The sequence below is a fragment of the Pseudorasbora parva genome, chromosome 13 (genome assembly GCF_024679245.1).
Source record: "Pseudorasbora parva isolate DD20220531a chromosome 13, ASM2467924v1, whole genome shotgun sequence".
In the NCBI taxonomy this organism is placed as follows: domain Eukaryota; kingdom Metazoa; phylum Chordata; class Actinopteri; order Cypriniformes; family Gobionidae; genus Pseudorasbora; species Pseudorasbora parva.
In genome coordinates, this window is record NC_090184.1 from 26,225,923 (window position 1) to 26,244,492 (window position 18,570).

The 18,570-nt window shown below is 40.2% G+C and overlaps 1 protein-coding gene across 4 annotated transcripts; it reads right to left on the reverse strand.

The window, feature by feature from the left end:
• Positions 1-416: 416 nt before the first annotated feature.
• Positions 417-8,003, reverse strand: LOC137038183 (uncharacterized). Of its 4 annotated transcripts, XR_010897418.1 has the most exons (14): positions 7,455-8,003; positions 6,902-7,180; positions 6,661-6,816; positions 6,118-6,219; positions 5,757-6,032; positions 4,612-4,713; positions 4,251-4,520; positions 3,292-3,474; positions 3,044-3,138; positions 2,913-2,963; positions 2,276-2,657; positions 1,999-2,178; positions 1,070-1,215; positions 417-849 (listed from the first exon to the last, which is right to left on the reverse strand). XR_010897418.1 is itself a non-coding variant. In XM_067412634.1 (13 exons), exons 1-13 carry the CDS (start codon positions 7,486-7,488, stop codon positions 800-802), a joined length of 2,160 nt encoding a protein of 719 aa, XP_067268735.1. In that variant the 5' UTR covers positions 7,489-8,003; the 3' UTR covers positions 417-799. The 4 variants fall into 4 exon arrangements, 3 of the variants coding, with proteins under 3 accessions (XP_067268735.1, XP_067268734.1, XP_067268732.1); XM_067412634.1 differs by lacking the exon at positions 1,070-1,215; XM_067412633.1 differs by lacking the exon at positions 417-849 and having other exon boundaries at positions 980-1,215; positions 5,757-6,026.
• Between the last annotated feature and the right edge of the window lie 10,567 nt (positions 8,004-18,570).

Here is an 18,570-nt window from a genome sequence, read left to right on the forward strand (position 1 = left end):
GGGGGGTTATTACAGCTTAGACAACATATACTTCCATGTTTATGACTTTTAGCCGTGTTTTATGTAACTTCAAAGGGTTTCCTGTAAAATAACACCAACATTTTGAACCTAGACCACTGTATGTGTGTATGGGAAGCTTTTCAATTTGGGTGGGCCAAATCCTGGCGGAAATCCCAAAAGATGTCCCTGAGTGTAATTTAAACTGCAGTGATAAAACACCACTCTGCCTCTTTTCATTTTCATTTAAAACAATCTTAAACATATTAATAACCACACAGATGTGGTTCAGGTAAAGCGTACCTTTATTATCTTCACTGCATGTATATTTTTAACAAAACAAAATATAAAAAACAACGCTGCCGCTTTTTGTTTACTTTTTTTTTATTAAAAAATATTTGAAATATTAATATGTGGTTCAGACAATAAGTGTGCATATATCAATGCAATAAATTAAATATGACATAAAAAAGCAACAACTGAGTCTTAAATGTCAGTTTATGTAAGATCAAATAGCCATTATAAAGGTATAAGAAGCTATATAAGAAATAAAGCAAACAATCCAGTCAAACGACAAGGTAAAATGACAAGTTCAAAATATTCCAGCTGCTGTGAGTAAAGATCGGTCGTATATAAGGCGCTATATAAATAAAGATGACTTGTCTTGATGTTTAAAATCAAAGCAAATGTGGCTGTGATGATTGATGACTTCTTCCCAGTCTTGCAGTCTCTCGTGTTCTTGCTCAGACGTGGACAGGCTCTGAGTTCCCAGTCAGGTTGGGGTTGGACATCAGGCTTCGGCTCAAGTCTCGAGCTCAAGCCCTCCACCAAGGACAGCAAGTATGTTGTTTCCTATTCAAGATACAAAGATTATATGAACAAATCAACTCATGAATGATTTTTAGAGTTTATTACTGTATATTTTCCTGTTTATTACAGTAAAGCCGCTTTGAAATGATCTGTATTGTATAAAGCACTTTATAAATGAAGGTGACTTGACTATAACAAGAACGCAACTGTGAAATAAGACAACTGATAATAATCCTACTCTGTCTGTTACACTTCCTCACACCTGCTGAAATCACTGATCGAGTGAATCTCCTGAACTTCTCCAATCTACAGTAGGTCATCTCATCCATTTATGTTGTGACATCTGCTCTAACGTCGGCCGTTTAGTTGGATCCCGGGCTAGGCACTGGCTAATCAGATCCCTGTATTCTGTACAAATTTTAATAAGGAGTTAGTCATGCATCTCTGAAAACAGCATCTAAAACATGATTATTATACTGTAAAATGTTCTTTAGCTTTACTTTAAAAGTGAAGTATGTAGTTTCTGTGACACTACAAAATAAATTACAAAATAAATCATATTTTCGTCAAATCATTACGTCTTCCCCAACATCACAAACACAGCTCTCGTTTAAGGTTCAACATATTAGGAATACTTTTAGCTGTGTTGCATTTGTCTTTATTAAAATGTATCTTTCTGAACGGGAGCATGACTATGATATATCATCAGCTCTGTTTCTGTTCAGTTTTCTGTGTTGGTTGATTGTTTGTATTATTCTATATTTTTACTTGTTATTCATTTTTTTAATTATTTTTTCCCTTTGTTGCACTTTGAGATTCTTCGGAATGAAAATTGCATTATAAATAAAATCTATTATTATTATTATTATTATTGAAGCGTGCTTTGTATCACAATGCTTTGTTCACTTTGACATGTTTGTGACCTGTTTAAGGTATAAATGCAGCGAATTTTGGCTTTCGCTTCTTTAGCTAAATTTCTTTTCCCATGGCTCCGCCTGCTACATTAGCCACGCCCCAAACTCTCGCTATACGTTGAGCTATATATAAAAAATCTTACATACTTCATCTTTAACTGTTTCTGTTCAGAGCCTTTGCTTTGTGTGTGTGTGTGTGTGTGTGTGTGTGTGTGTGAGTGTGTGTGTGTGTGTGTGCGTGTGTGTGTTATCAATGTTGTCAATATGATTCACTCACTTTTGGATAAGTTGTAGTACATAAATGGAATTTTGGCTCGTCTGATTTCTTTCGAATTGGCAAAAGGATGAGATACGTGCACCATAGTGTACAACAGCACTCCTAGAGCCCAGACATTTGCTGGTATGGCGTGGAAACGAGGTTCTGTTAAGATTTCAGGTGGATAGTAATACGGCAGTCCTGTAAAGAAGAAATTTGCACATTGATGAGCTTTTTTTTAAGCATTAAATAATAATAAGTCACTACATTCAGGTTTTCACACTCTCAAAATGCTCACCAATGTATGTTTTGCTCTCGTAGCCATCATTACTAAATAGCTGACCGCAGCCAAAGTCGATCAGCTTGAGCTCCAATGTCCTTTCATTTACGAGGAAATTCTGCGCATGAATGTCATTATGAAAAACACCATGCTCGATGCAGACCTGTACTGCCAGCAGAGCCTGTCGCATGATGAACCGTGCTGTGGGTTCATACAGGACGGGTTTACGAACGATGTAGTCCCGCAAGCTCATGCAAGGCTCGGGGAACTCCATAACAAGAGTGAATTTTCCAGGATGTTCAAACCACTCGTATAGCTGTATGATGAGCGGGCTTATGGGTTTTCGCCTCATCATCAGCAGCAGCGCCACTTCTGTAACGAGAGGTTTGGGATGCCCAGGCTAGAGAAAAAAAGTAATCAGAAGGTTAGCTGAGTAAAAATCTGAAGAAAACATATCAAAGTATCTTTGAAAAAGTCCTTTTTTTAAAAGTATATTTTTAGATCCGTTCAAAAGAGCCTTTTCAGCTCAAAGTTATTTGGTGCCTCTAGGCTTATTTGTCAATCACTTTTACACTTAATGCTTTCTACGGGTGTATTAACTACAGTAATCTGCACTGAAACGACTAAATACATATTCAGGTGTTGGCCAACTTACAATATAAAGATAACGATTGTTTTCAATCTTGCTTAACTGCTTGATGGCAACCTGCAACAAAAAAGAAAGTTAGTTTTAAATGTTTTGATGCATTCAAGAGCAAAATGTTTGAACAATTCAGTCAGATTTACCTTTTTGCCATCAGATTTGCGTGTTCCCTTGTACACGCTGCCAAATCCTCCGGATCCAAGCATCTCTCCCACATTATAGAGAGACTCAAAAGACTCTGAAAAACAAACAGAAAAATATGAAATATATGACCAATTTTTTTTTTTTTTTTTAAATATTTCCTCAAAAGCCATGAGCATTATTTTCAGTGAAAAACAAGATGACAATACTGTCTAAAATGATGTTGGAGAAATAATGATCAGCGATTTACCATCATTTGGCTTGACGGCGGAGTGATCTGACGCAGATGATGATGGCTCAGGATCAGGGGAAAAAGGCTCCACAACATCCACAGCACTACTGAGACAGCAGCAGACAGGACTCTTCAGAGCCTTCCATACCCTCGTGAAGAAAGAACGAATTCTTTTCCATTTCCCACATCCTGGAGGATTTTCTGAAATTAAGATTTTCATTTGAATGACGTCAAATTAAGCAACGATATAATGACATGACTTACATTTTACTTTTAAATTCTCATCTGTAATGTTATAAATCCAAAGTAATGGAAATACTTCCAAGCTATCCTCCTGACTTCTAGATAATGCCTGCATAAATGTCCCAAAATCTTATTTTACAAATATTAGTGGTCACAATATAGTTATTTTTCTTGCTTTATCTGATCTTTTTGGCTTCATTTGACCAAATCAGTTCTGGTAATGGCAAATATAATATATTTATGTTATATTAAATACAATATTTTTAAATAAACGTTCATTTTTAAATGCATAGCTGTGTGTTATTTATGCCATAACCGACTCTGTAATATGACAGCCAGTTTGACAATGTTCTGTGTATTTGACAATTCAAAAGCAAAAAGTCTTGAAATAGAATTCTACTCTGGATTGTTTGCCGTCTGAGAAGCGGCTTTCTGTGCGCATGTTTCGGGTGTGTGTCAGACAGCACAAGTACCACTGAGTTCATGGCTTATTGAGAAGTAGATTTTGAATGTTCTCTGAATGTTCTGAAAATGTTAGACGAATGTCCAATTAAAATATTTCTTAACAAAACTTTTGTTAAAAAAACAAAACAAAGAAAATTTCAGCTAAGTTGTGCTGAGCAACAGTAAATGTGAACGGACATTACCATGATAAAAACTTGAAGCAGTTATGCATGAATTATCAAAATCTCTGTCTGTACACTTTACACTGGCCAGCCTTATTTCAGTCTCACCTGTTGAGGTCTTGTTCAGGGGAGAAGCCTCCATGGCACCCTGAACATTTCGGCCATTAGAAGTCCCCGTTGGCTCGACAGGAACTGGATTGGGCAGCGGAGGGCACGACCAATCAAAGCTGTCAGACCTGCCCTGTTCGCTTCGGCTGTCCAATCCATCGCCACTCCACCTCCAAATGACGTTGAATGAGCCTCTGCTGCTCAGGGACAAGGATGACATGATGCCCAGTGAAGAATCTGTGGAGGCAGTTCTTCTGGATCCGAAATGGCCTGAGTCGGGAAAATTTCAGACATCAAATCAGCCATTGAAAGCAGAAATAGAAACGGAGCCATAACTTCTTTATTAAAAGCCTATTCTTACCAATGCAAGAGCATTTAGATGAAGATGAAGATGAGGAGAATGGATGTTCATCATCATCTGAGCTCTGTTGGCTGCCGCTCTGCAGCGTCCTGTCAGCCTGACCTGTGGACACAGAAACAGAAAACTCAGACAGAGACAGAGGTGCTAAATGTCTACAACTGAATTCTCACTGGTGAAAAGGCCATTATGACTAGTAACACTGAGAACAATTTAAGATTGCTAATATTAAAATTGCTAATTTAATCTTAAATACTATCTTTCTTAAAAAAACGTTTAACAGATTATTTAAGTTATTAACAGTTTAGCTAATCTGTCATGTGTCGATCCGGACTGAAATATTACGGAGGTAGAAGTGTTAGGAATATTGTATGGTAATAAAACAAAATTATCCAAATCAAATTATCTTTAGGCTAAATGAATAAAATAAAACTTCAAAACTTTGCCTTCACTTTTCCGATGGATTCTTTAAAATCAAATCAAAGAAATACATCTGAATTAAACCTTTCTGGATTACAATCTGCCATCAAAATGACAAGTTGAATTATTCCAGCCGCTGTGAGTAAAGGCTATAAATGATCCGCCACCTGCAGCATCCTCACATGCGATACTACTACTAGCCGGACTCCTTCTTTATACAGATGTGACGTAATGACGCAACGACATGCTCGAATTTCCAGCGGAAACCCACCAGTACCACTCAAATTATAAAACATTATTACAAGCTCACCGCTGTGAATCGGACTACGGTAAGAAGATCATTTTGAACACTGGCTGGTTATGAACTTGCTCAAAAAATGATTTTGTTCTATTGAGAAAATGTTGCTAACATTACCATTAAATTAGGAAAGCGTTATTTCTAAATGTTCCCTGAATGTTCAAAACGTCCAGTTTCAAAAAAATTTTTTTGTTTAAGGAACATTCTATTTTATAATTTTGCCTTATGGAACATTATATTTGAATGTTCTGACAAATGTCCAATTAAAGTATTTCTAACAAAAATAATAATAATAATTTTAGCAAAAAATTTCTGAGCAACAGTAAATGTGAATGGACATTACCATGATAAAAACTTGAAGCAGTTATGCATGAATTACCAAAATCTCTGTCTGTACACTTTACACTGGCCAGCCTTATTTCAGTCTCACCTGTTGAGGTCTTGTTCAGGGGAGAAGCCTCCATGGCACCCTGAACATTTCGGCCATTAGAAGTCCCCGTTGGCTCGACAGGAACTTGACCTGGCAGCGGAGGGCACGACCAATGAAAGCTGTCAGACCTGCCCTGCTCGCTTCGGCTGTCCAATCCATCGCCACTCCACCTCCAAATGACGTTGAATGAGCCTCTGCTGCTCAGGGACAAGGATGACATGATGCCCAGCGAAGAATCTGTGGAAGCAGTTCTTCTGGATCCGAAATGGCCTGAGTCTGGAAAATTTCAGACTTCAAATCAGCCATTGAAAGCAGAAATAGAAACGGAGCCATAACTTCTTCATTAAAAGCCTATTCTTACCAATGCAAGAGCATTTAGATGAAGATGAAGATGAGGAGAATGGATGTTCATCATCATCTGAGCTCTGTTGGCTGCCGCTCTGCAGCGTCCTGTCAGCCTGACCTGTGGACACAGAAACAGAAAACTCAGACAGAGACAGAGGTGCTAAATGTCTACAACTGAATTCTCACTGGTAAAAAGGCCATTATGACTAGTAACACTGAGAACAATTTTAGATTGCTAATATTAAAATTAAATGTTCCCTGAATGTTTAAAACGTCCATTTTCAAAAATATTTTTTTTTCTTGGTTAAAGGAACATTGTAGTTTATACTTTTTCATTATGGGAACTTTACTTTTAAATGTTCTCTAGATGTTTGAAAAAGTTAGACAAATGTCCAATTCAAATCTTTTCTAAAAAAAACTAAGAAAATCAGCAAAATTGTGCTGAGCAACAGTAAATGTGAACGGACATTACCATGATAAAAATTTGAAGCAGTTATGCATGAATTATCAAAATCTCTGTCTGTACACTTTACACTGGCCAGCCTTATTTCAGTCTCACCTGTTGAGGTCTTGTTCAGGGGAGAAGCCTCCATGGCACCCTGAACATTTCGGCCATTAGAAGTCTCCGTTGGCTCGACAGGAACTTGACCTGGCAGCGGAGGGCACGACCAATCAAAGCTGTCCGATCCACTCCTGGATCTGGAGTGACCTGAGTCTGGAAAATTTTAGACATCAAATCAGCCATTGAAATTAGAAATAGAAATGGAGCCATAACTTATTTATTAAAATACTATTCTGACCCATGCAAGAGCATTTAGATGAAGTTGAATTGAGGGGATGTTCATCATCATCTGAGCTCTGCTGGCTGCCGCTCTGCCACGCCATCTTTCTCCTGTCCGCCTGACCTGTGGACACAGAAACAGAAAACTCAGACAGAGACGGAGGTGCTAAACATCTTGGAATCGCCTGGATCTGGGTCAGGTCTGGCAGCAGATCGCGGTCATCAGAACAGAGTCTCCAAATCTCCTGACCAGCCGTCTGAGAGGAAGCAGCTCTTCTGGATCTAGAGCGGCCTGAGTCTGGAATATTTCACACATCACATAATATTAGTTGGTAATGTTTCGATAATAATCAATAAACAATGTCAGTGATCAATTACAAATACTGTTACTATAGTTACGTTACTCAAATTGAAAAGTTTTATTTCATATGCAAGGAATCAAATACATGTGATGATCACTAAGCTGAGAACATTGGGGGATTTTTAACCTTACACAATTTTCTTCACATTAATGTAGTCAATCATTGTACAACTTCAAACCATAAACAAGTGAAAACCAAAAGCACACTCACCTCCTCTTTCACCCATCATGTGAGCCATCGACATCCTTCGAGTCCAAACTGCAATAAAAAACACAACACAATACAAAATACAATACAATACAATACAATAACCTACAACTCTCCTTAGAAATACTCCTCCCAAAATAAAATAATAATAAAATAAAACAAAAAAATTAAATAAAACTCCAAACTCCTGCTAAAATAAGAAAAGAACAATAAATTAAAAGTATCCTCTAAGATAATATGAACAAAAATATAACTTTATAAAGGATATTATCTTCCGATGTTCTTCAAGAATAATTCTCTCAGAAATTTCCTTCAAGATCGCAAAATCAGCAGCACAGAAAATATTCTGCAAGTTTGTGAATTGGTGAATCAAACCAACAGATAGAGATCGGTTCGCGTGGGTATATATTCATTCAAAATTCATAACACGCGTCGCTATAGCAACTAAAATGCACATGCATGTCTATGGTATATATTCATTCAGAATTCATAACACGCATCGCTATAGTAACTAAAATGCACGCAAGCACATCTATCGTACATATGCATTCAGAATTCATAACGCGTCGTTATAGCAACTAAAATGCACGTGCATGAGTAGAGCACGTGATCACACATCAAATCGGAATACTTTATTAAATAGCTACAGATTTAATTTTTACGTTTTTTAAATGAGATTTATGGTTTCTGAACAGTCATTATTATTATTAGACAATTATTTTCGGTGGAATTATTTTTCCACCGAAAATAATACAAAAATGATTAATTGCACAAACGCGTCCACTAGGCCTACAGTCTGGATTGAGTCGTTGCTTCTGTCCAAAATGCGCAAAACGGCAAAAGGGAGGAAAAAATGTGGACATAATCTTATTATGAAGTCTATTAATTTAATTCGCCCTTTACTTTGGCAAGCCAGTTTATCTTAAATTGTTCCCAGCGTTATAGTAATTGCATTTTTACGGGTAAGAACGGATTCAGAGAGCTCTACAATTGAATTATCACTAGTAAAAATACAATTACGACTAACACTGGGAACAATTTAAGATTGCTAATTTGATATGACAAAAAAGTTGTTTAATACACCAGCTTCCATGACTCATAGCTTGAAAGTTTGAAATTTTAAAAGTCACATCAAAGCAAAAAATAAAAGGTTCTTAAAAATCAAACTAATAATCCAGAAACAAACGGAATTCCCCATTAAACTTTTTCAACCAACTCATTTAAAAAAACAAACATTAAACATTTAAACCTCCTGTAGAGAAGACTATGACTGTATTGAAGATTTCCTGCTGTGTTCCAATTCGTTTTTCCATTTAAATTTAAAAAGAAGAGAGTCAATAGATTTAGACTCTTCTATACCAGTGGTTCTTTATAGCTAGCATCCTACATTATGAAAGTAACCCCATTTGGAGCACTACAAATCCAGATTTGCAGAGCTCCAGCACAAAAATAAGAAAGATTACCTGATTCTGGATAGCAAAACACGGGTTTTCCAAATCTAGACCAAACTTTTGAACAACTGGGTCCTGGACCGGCTTGAGAAGGATTGTTCTTGGGTACTGTGCTCTGTCAAAAGCTTTTCTTGGTGCATTCAGTTAATTTTTCCTCATTGAAATGCAAGTTTTATACTTTTTAAAGTATACTTTATACTTTAAACATGTAAAATCATCATGTGCAGTACATGAGGTAAAATATAATGCCTAATATCTATCTAAAATATAAGTCACTTACTACCGGTATTCACTTTTTTATTGAACTGAAACTCAACATTACATTTTCAATCATGCAGATGTTCAGAAAAAGAGCTTGAACAAGGACATAAATAATATAAAATGTATTTGATTTTTTTTTTTCACTGCTAAAATATACCATGTTTAAGTGCCATTTTTTGTTACTGTTTTGCAATATTTTTACAATAACACGACAGTGGGACAGGTATCTCACTGTAACTTAAACAATGGTGAACAATCTGAAGGTATAATGAGCGACAGGACCAGAATGAACAGAACTCAAGAGATTAAAGGCATTCAACATACATTCCTAAGTTCTAGGAGAACATTTATGCAAGAAAGCATTAGACTTTAGGTGAAAATCATAACGCAGAGAAAACGCAGCTTTACAGTTCAAAAGATACTCAGAGAAAGGGCAAAAGATTTACCAATAATCTTCTGAATCTCCATCCAGTAAACTCTGATCATATCACAATCCCAGAATACTTGCATTTGTGTGCCCTTAGATAATGTAAATTGAACATGACAGTTTTTATTGATAAAATGACAAAATAATGAAATCTAATTCAAGACAAATTGACACACTTAAAACAAATATTACCATGTCTTTATTTAACAATTTTAAACATTTAACCAATAAACTTTAAAATGATCTGAGAATATAATACAATAAAAGACTTTCACAATAGAAAACACTTCATGGTTTGTGTACAAATGTTTCCAAACATCAGTGAAACCTGAACCAAAAAGTGAAAATTCATGATGGAATTTAATAATGGTGCAAAGAGTGATTAATGGTAAAAACCTAAACAACCACAACAAAACCAACACTCTATTAATGGTCTGATTGTCATAAAGAAAATGAACCATTTCTGTTCACTGTGTGAAATGCCAAATACATTACATGGATAAAATGACAAAAAGCTGAACTCCTCCTGCACTCAATTGAAGGGTTTGACGATTTTCATGGAGATGAAGTTCTGAAAATAAATAAACACAAAATAATTAGCATTGTACATCTTAAGTCTAAACATCACCTTTGTGAAAGGATTGATCAAGTGTGTCTTTACTGGTAATGAATACAACAAGATCCCAATGAATAATAGCACTAAAGGTGCCTTTACACAGCCGAGTTAAGGCGGCTCTAAAGCGGGTCTCTGTCTGCTCAAAATTCTGTGTAAAGACGCAAAGCAGACTTAAAATATGCCGGGTCTGACCCACCTCGGCCCAAAGGCGATGTAGAAACGGTTTTGATTCAGTGTAAATGAACGCGAACTTGTGCCGCCTTAAACTACATCATTGTCGTGACAACCGCCAGTCAGCCAGGGCTGCGTTTCCCAAAAGCATCGTAAGCCTAAGTTGATCGTAAAAACAATCGTACGAGTGATCTTAATATTAAGGTCTGTTTCCCAAAAGCATCGTAACTTAAGTAGCCTAGCACTTGAAAACAGTGTTGCCAACTATTTTGCAAGGAAAGTAGCTAAAGCCTGCCCAAAAAAAAAAAAAAAAAAAATCGCTAAATGTCGCTAGATGACGTCATGCGTTAATTAGCATATTAGTGACGTCATCACGCCGTCCTTGCGTTCAGCCTGCCTAACGTTTTTTCATTTAGCCTACTATATTTTAAAATAATATAATACAGCCGACTGTCCAATAAATGTTTTCATTTCCTATACCTTTTTGTCATACAATATATGATATAGTGAATTACAAAAAAAAAATGTGTAAAATCTGAATTGAGAAACTGGATGAACTAAAGCTCTGTGAGAGAGTAATATAAGCGCCAGTGTTTAGATAAACACAATGAGTCACGGACACGAGGAGCTGGTTAACACATGACTTTACTGGTGATCATCATCAGACTAATAAGCCATCACACATAGACCCAAACCCCACCCCACGCTGACGTGTCACACCACTGGAGATCAAACGTCACATTCCATACACGACACCGGGAATCAGACGTCACATCCACTGGCGCCACCCATTTTCCATAAGACCACACTACCTCTCCTACAGTAACTGCTGACCTATAAATCACAGTGAGGTGACCAGGATAGCTATGTGGCAACAAGAAACATCTGTTAGAATCATACAATACAGTGTACTCAACTATTAAAGAACACTAAATACAACATGTATAAACTTATTAAATAAATCTCCCCCCCACACCCCAAAAGGATACGAGTCAAGGCTATATGCCTACTGCAATTCGTAGTCCATCAGCTTAACAGGGAGCCGGCGAAGACGTCCAGACTTTCGGACTGTCGGCACCGGGCTGTGACAGGGGGAACTACATGTACTGCTGACCGGACTACCAGGTAAGGGTGCTGATGCATCTACTGTCGTAGGAGTGTCAGACGATAGTGCTGGTGCTGATGCCGCTGCGGGTTCGGCTATTGCCCTAGGAATGTCAGGAATCTGTAGGGAAGAGCTCACATCCCATTCCTCACTCTCAGAGTCCAAATCCTCCTCAACTGCTGCTATTTTCTCAATGCTAGACTCAACTTTGTAACAATCGCTCAATCGAACTCTATATGACCCACGTCGTAGCTGTGATCCTGTAAATTTTCGAATGTTGCACCACGTCCCTTCCGTATTAAGTACCAGATAACGACTCCGTGCCTGAGATTTATTCCGATCACTATACAAGTACACCAGATCTCCTGGGCCAACGTCTGTGCAAACTGCAAATCGGTTCGATGGTGCTTTGGCCTTACAGCTATGAGGATGGTTTGCCAGGCGTTGTATATGCTGTTGAGTAATTAGCTCCTGATCATGGACTGGTAACTGTTTAAGAGAAAACTGATCACGTTGGAACAGCATCTCACGGGCCGACATGCCACGTGATCTAATCCGACTGTTCAGCTGAGCAACAGCCATAGACAAAAGAAGAGGTGTGATAAACTGACAATGTGGCTCCAATCGCAAAACCTCATCCTGCAGTTCTTGAATAGCTTTTTCAGCAACAGGGTTTTTATTAACGTTTTTAGCTGCTCCCACTTCGACGACCAATCTATGCCGAGCAAGCACCTCGTCCTTTATTAATGCTGTAAATCCTGGTGCCGGGTCAGTCCTGACCACTGCCAGCGGACCATCAAGTGGACGTAAGCCAATGCACAGGCTTACAATGCCATCTCGCAATGTCTCCTTTCGCTCATCAGCGATTAAAAGGGCACTTGTGAAAGATGTCACACCCTCACGAACCACTAGAATGAGTTGACGTTCACGCTTTAAGACATCCGCTGCAAACGAAGATCCTACAGTCACTGGCGGATCACTACTGGACTGTTCCACCACAAACGAAGGGGACTTTGCTAATGCAGCACACTGATGGCAACCCTTATTGGTATGTTGAATAGCAGCCTCCAAATCCAGTGCATAGAAGTATCGGCTAACCACGAGTCTCAACTGATGGGCAGAAGGGTGATTCAACCTGATGTGTAATGACATAAGTAAGCCATGCAACACATTCCTTGGAACGACAATGCACTCAGATGACCTCACCAGTGGTGTATGACGGTGTACGACTAGGAGCCCATCCTTTGCTAAAGTGGTATTATTCAAATATCGTTTTACATCTCTGACATTGGTTACTTTCTTAGAGGGGCGTGTACCTTGACGAAGATGTGCACATACTCTACGTAGATCTGAACACGCTGCTTGTATGGACAGCCATGACGCTCTATTTGAAAAAGGTACTTTTTGTACTCCCTGCAAAATATCACCAATCTCAGACCGGCGTACAACCATATTCGTACACTCCTCAACGAATCCACACACTTGACAAGTTGGGCTGTTGCACGCTGCAGCATTGCGACTAGCATGATCTGATGGAAGAATAGCAGCTCCAGCAACGTGACGAACAGACACCTGGAATCGACTTGCAGTTGACAAGAACGTAGTGACACGTGGACTTGCCGAGAACTCGCCCCTGCACAGCTTCTCAAAGGCTTGTACACACGGTTTGCTGTCAGTAAGAACACACGCCTTCTTTGCTGACTGGATGACAAATGGACCAAAGTGCTTTAATGCAGCCGCTATAGCAAGAGCTTCAATCTCACATGGAAGCCAATTGATCTGATTTTTCCGAAGTTTAGCGCTAAAGTAGCCAGCTACCATTAATTTTCCCTCCCGTGTTACGTACAAAGTTGCACCAAGGCCTGGCTCCCTGAAAGCACCGTCAGTAACGATCCAAAGTTGATCATCGGGTCGCGGTATTGTCACTGCACAGTTACTGGATAATGTCCTCTGAGCCCTGTGAAAACACTGGAGAAGTTCATCTGACCACACAATTGCACTCTTTGACTCACACCCAGCGACCATGTCGTCAAGGGGAGCAAGAACTGATGCACATCCCTTAAGTACACGTGCCAAGACTTTATAAGCACCAATAAAAGATCTCAAGCCTCTAACACACATGGGAGGAGTACATGAGGCTAATGTGGCAATGCGATGTGGACTAGCGCTGATGGTGCCTTGTCTCCATACCCATCCTAGGATGTTGGTTTGTGCGGGAGCCACCACTGTTTTGGCAGGGGATAAGCACAGACCACATGCCTGAAGAGCCAGTAATACTCTTCTCCAGACCTCAAGCAATTCCTCAAAACTATTAGCGCCACAGTAAAGGTCATCAGCAACTTTGACCACCTCTCCCTGCTGAAGAAAGTCACCGAGTACTCGACACGTCAACTCCTCCAGGGCAGTCTCTGATCCCGGCATTCCCATTGCACATCTAGCGTACACACGAATTCCTTTAAATGGTGTTACTACTCCGCAGTACTTCATGGAATCTTTTGAAAGGGGTATCTGATAAAATGCCTTTGTGAGGTCAGTTGCAATAATATATCTCCACTGAGCGATCTGACGTAAAGTAGCGTCGATGTTTGGCATGAGAGATGGCTGAGGCTTACTGTAGCGGCCTACGTCTGTGAATGCTGTCACAAGACGGAACCCTCCATTAGGTTTTTTAATAAGGAAGGATGGATTAACATATTCAACTGCAACACCCACATCCTCAGGTTTCTGAAAGACTCCCATCTGTTCTAACATGTCAAATTGAGCCTGTAGCTCCTGTAACTGGCCTCTTGAATACTGGGGAATTCTACCCTTCCGCTGTGGTGGTTGAACAGGGCCCATATTTACTCTAGCCTGACAGGGCCCAACAGCACCATTATAACCCTTAAACTGTGGGTTGAAGACTTCATCAAATTCTCGGTGGACTTCCCGAAATCTCTCTCTGATGTTTGAAGTCATTATATTATCTGGATCTAAAGAGACAAAATCAGAAAATGATGTCATTCTGGCACTATGGGTAACTGTCCTTGAGGTCTCAGGCAGACTCCGTACAGATTGCTCAGGCTCTGGGACATATGTCATACGAATACGACACACATGGTCATTTCTTTTAATGCCCTGCGGTGTGTTAGTCAAATTGGGAATTCGGATTTTACCTGATATTCCTGTATACAAGGCTGGTGCAAGCCACTGTGTAAAGGCCTCGTGTGGCTCAACGGCAAGCCTCTCATTCACATTCACCAACTCGGCAGGCAGTTCAAGCTCAACAAAATCACCCGGCCACACAGTATGTGATGAAGTAGCACGAAGGACATGTGCTCGTCGGACAACGTGCGTATTCCCCACTGATCGTCTAGAACCATACTCATACATATTAGGTCCTACACAGACCTGATGCTTTGCAGGGTGAAGGGAGATGTCATTCCATTCCATAAATGGTATGCCCGCAAGGATATCAGAGTCTAAATTTTCTACCACAAGCCCTTCAAAGTACAGCTCATGTCCATCTCTATGAAACTGGGTTTTTGTCTCGCCAACTACTTTTAAAGGGGATGAGCCATCTGCCTGGTGAGCTGACTGGGTACTACTGGTAATCTTAAGACCCAGTCTACTGGCACACGCTGTCCTTATCATATTTCCTGTAGCCCCGCTATCAATGGTCAACTTGACTGGGGCATACCCATGAAAAGCGTCAAGATACGGTGACTGCATGATATGAACACGCTGCACTGCCATAGGGCAATACACAGAGTCCTCCTGGCCATCATCAGATTCTCCCCCTGTGTGATCTAACGAGCCCACCACTTGCCGTGCTTTAGCAATGAATGCTCTGTCATGGGGAGGCAGATAGGAGCACTTACTGAGAAAATGATTATCTGGTCTGTGAGCCTCTTTACATAATGGACATGATTTCTTGAATCGACCCATAGACAATGGTTTCTGCCTTGGAAAGCTTGACACAGCAGTACGCATAGCTCTGGCATCCTCTGACGACTGAAGTTCGTCCAATAATGAGCTAAGAGCCTGTGATATCTCTGGTTTTATAGACGCCAGCGTACGCGATCGTAATTCAGTGCCATACCTCTGCTTTACAAGTTTTGGCAGCTCTTTATGTATAAGTCGTAGCCATGTGAGAACAATAAAATTCTCTATTGTGGGAGAGAGCTCTTCATCCTCTACAATAGCTACCCCTCCATGAGAAATGCCACAGTCTTTACGGAGTAAATTGTCTTCAACAAAGGCCATTAATCTCTGATATAAATCCTCCGGACCCTCACCAGGCTCTAATTTAATTGCAGTAAAGTCAATGAAATGGGCGCCTGTGGACTGAAATCCAAAATGTAGCCTAATTGTCTGCCATATCTGATCAATGCACGTAGAATTCTTAACAATAGTGTTGCGGGATATAACTGGACAATAATTTGCAATCTGTCCCAGCATAAGCTCAAGCATGCTAACCTTTTGTTGGCGCGTGCGTCGCTGAGCTGCAGGAATCTCCGCACCATCATCGGTGAAACCCCTATATGGTGACGTCCGCGTCCTCTTTTCCCACTTCACATCATCTTTTAAAAACGGAGCAAATCCCGCGTCCAATAACAGCGTGTAGACAAGATTCTGACGCCAATTCTCAAAGGAGTTCACTGTCTCAACTTTAGTAAGACACCACTGCTTCGGTGCTCTGTGTGTGTTTGCCATGCTTACAACTCGTGTCTTGTCATCAAAGTTACTCCCCTCCTAATTTTACAATCATTCGTAGCGTTAACTGTTCATCAAAAGCTCAACGAATGCATTGACGGAGTGGATTCGTAATCGCTGCCACCACGCCAGTGTTTAGATAAACACAATGAGTCACGGACACGAGGAGCTGGTTAACACATGACTTTACTGGTGATCATCATCAGACTAATAAGCCATCACACATAGACCCAAACCCCACCCCACGCTGACGTGTCACACCACTGGAGATCAAACGTCACATTCCATACACGACACCGGGAATCAGACGTCACATCCACTGGCGAAGTGATAAGCACAAGAGATGGAACTCATCATAACTAATTTATTTAAATATAAAACAAAAGAAGCAGATAAAATTAAGTGAGAAATTGATGGCAACCTTGTGTGCTCATGTGTAGCTCGCTCATTCACGTCTGTCAGCTGCTGTCTGTGTGCGCGTGCAGCTCCCCTCAGCCATTCACTGAAGGGCAGACGCAGAGAGAGGTGTGTGTGACAGCAGCATAGGACGGCAGAGGGGAAAAAAGACCTCGCGCTCGCAGGACAGTACTGGCGACATTTGTAAACTAAAGTAGCTGAAGTTTGTCCAAAAAAATCGCTAGATTTGTCGCTAGTCGCTTTTTTGAAAATAAGTCGCTAGAGGGGTCTGAAAAGCCGCTAAATATAGCGACAAAGTCGCCAAGTCGGCAACACTGCATCTAACGCTTCTAACACACTTCTGATTACATAATTCAGATGACAGACCTGATTTCTCTGTCATCAGACAAATCACTGTGGTGATTTGAAGGGAAAGTCCCTGAAAAGGATTAAGTTAACTAACGGTCGTCCGTCAACAAAACGAGTCGTGCTTTCACAACAGCGGTCAGTTCAGGATGAATGGTGGGTTCATGCATAACAATAGAGCTAAAATAGTACAGCTTTAACGCAGTTCTTAAGATTCACTCTGATTGGATGTTAGAGGGGGGTTGCGCCATCTATCTATCTATCTATCTATCTATCTATCTATCTATCTATCTATCTATCTATCTATCTATCTATCTATCTATCTATCTATAGTATAGTATACTAAGTATACTGATATATATTATTCGATGAGGAGGGTGTCACAGTGCTTGATGTCTGTGTTCACCAAAGCAGCTAGGTTTCAAACAAAACTTTATTAATAGTGTTTAACTTACTGGAGATGTTTTTCAGACGACAAAGCAGGGAATTTATTCGAATTAGTATGGTATTTAAGGTTTGCTTTAATTTGCATTATCTTTTCATACTACTACTGCTACAAGATTTTATTTTATGTTATTTGTTAACCAAGTGTTTCAAACTTTTGTCAAAAAGCCAAACTTCGTCCCATTCTATCACTGGCTGATGCGGAGAAGCTTGTCCATGCCTTTATCTCCTCCAGGCTGGACTACTGCAATGCGCTCCTTATTGGCATCCCTAGCAAAAATCTCCAGAGGCTGCAGTGTATTCACAATAGCGCTGCTAGGATCCTCATGGGGGTGCGCCAAGCCTGCAGTCTCCCTCTCATTTACTGAAGCTTTCGCGCCTCGATCGCCCCCCGGTGACCGGTCCCAGTATAGCCGCCCCTCTGTGATTTCTAATGGACACGAGGCAAACTAAATAATACAATTACACTTCAAAAATGTTTCCCCAAAGTTAGTATATGTCACTGAAGGCAGTTATCATCACGATGATTTCATTTCAGGTGTTCGTTTTAAAAATAAGTTTAGTTTGAGTTAGTTATTTGATGCTATAAAAACGGGGGTGTGACGTCATGATTGACAGCTGAGACTGACGGCTTCTCTGAGTGAAGTTGTCACTGAGGCACTAACGGACTTTTTTCGAAATTTTTGGGAGCAGATTAGAGCTTTAGCTTTAATTTCTACATTTCCATAACTGTTTATTTCACACCAACATAATTAATTGTTCTGCATCTGCGAGCGTGTGGGCGGGCTTTTGATATCGCGACTGTACTTCCTGCTCTACTTCCTGCGCTCTACTGCGCAACTCCGGTCCCGAAATCGCTACTGCGCAGACTCGGTCCCAAGATGTCCGCGCCGTGCAAGGGCGCCTGAAAGCTTCAAATCTGCCAAGCGGAAACGGATGATGTCGAGTCGTCCATATTTTTTTACGGTCTATGGGGTGCGCAAATACGACCATATCACCCCCATTCTAAAATCACTCCACTGGCTTCCTGTGTCGTTCAGGATCGAGTACAAGATCTCTCTCCTTACCCACCAGTGCATCCATGGTGATGCTCCCTCCTATCTCAAGGAACTCCTCACCACACAAACAGCCACTCGTAACCTCCGCTCTGTTTCGCTGTATCGCCTCAAAACTCCCACAGCCAATCTCCG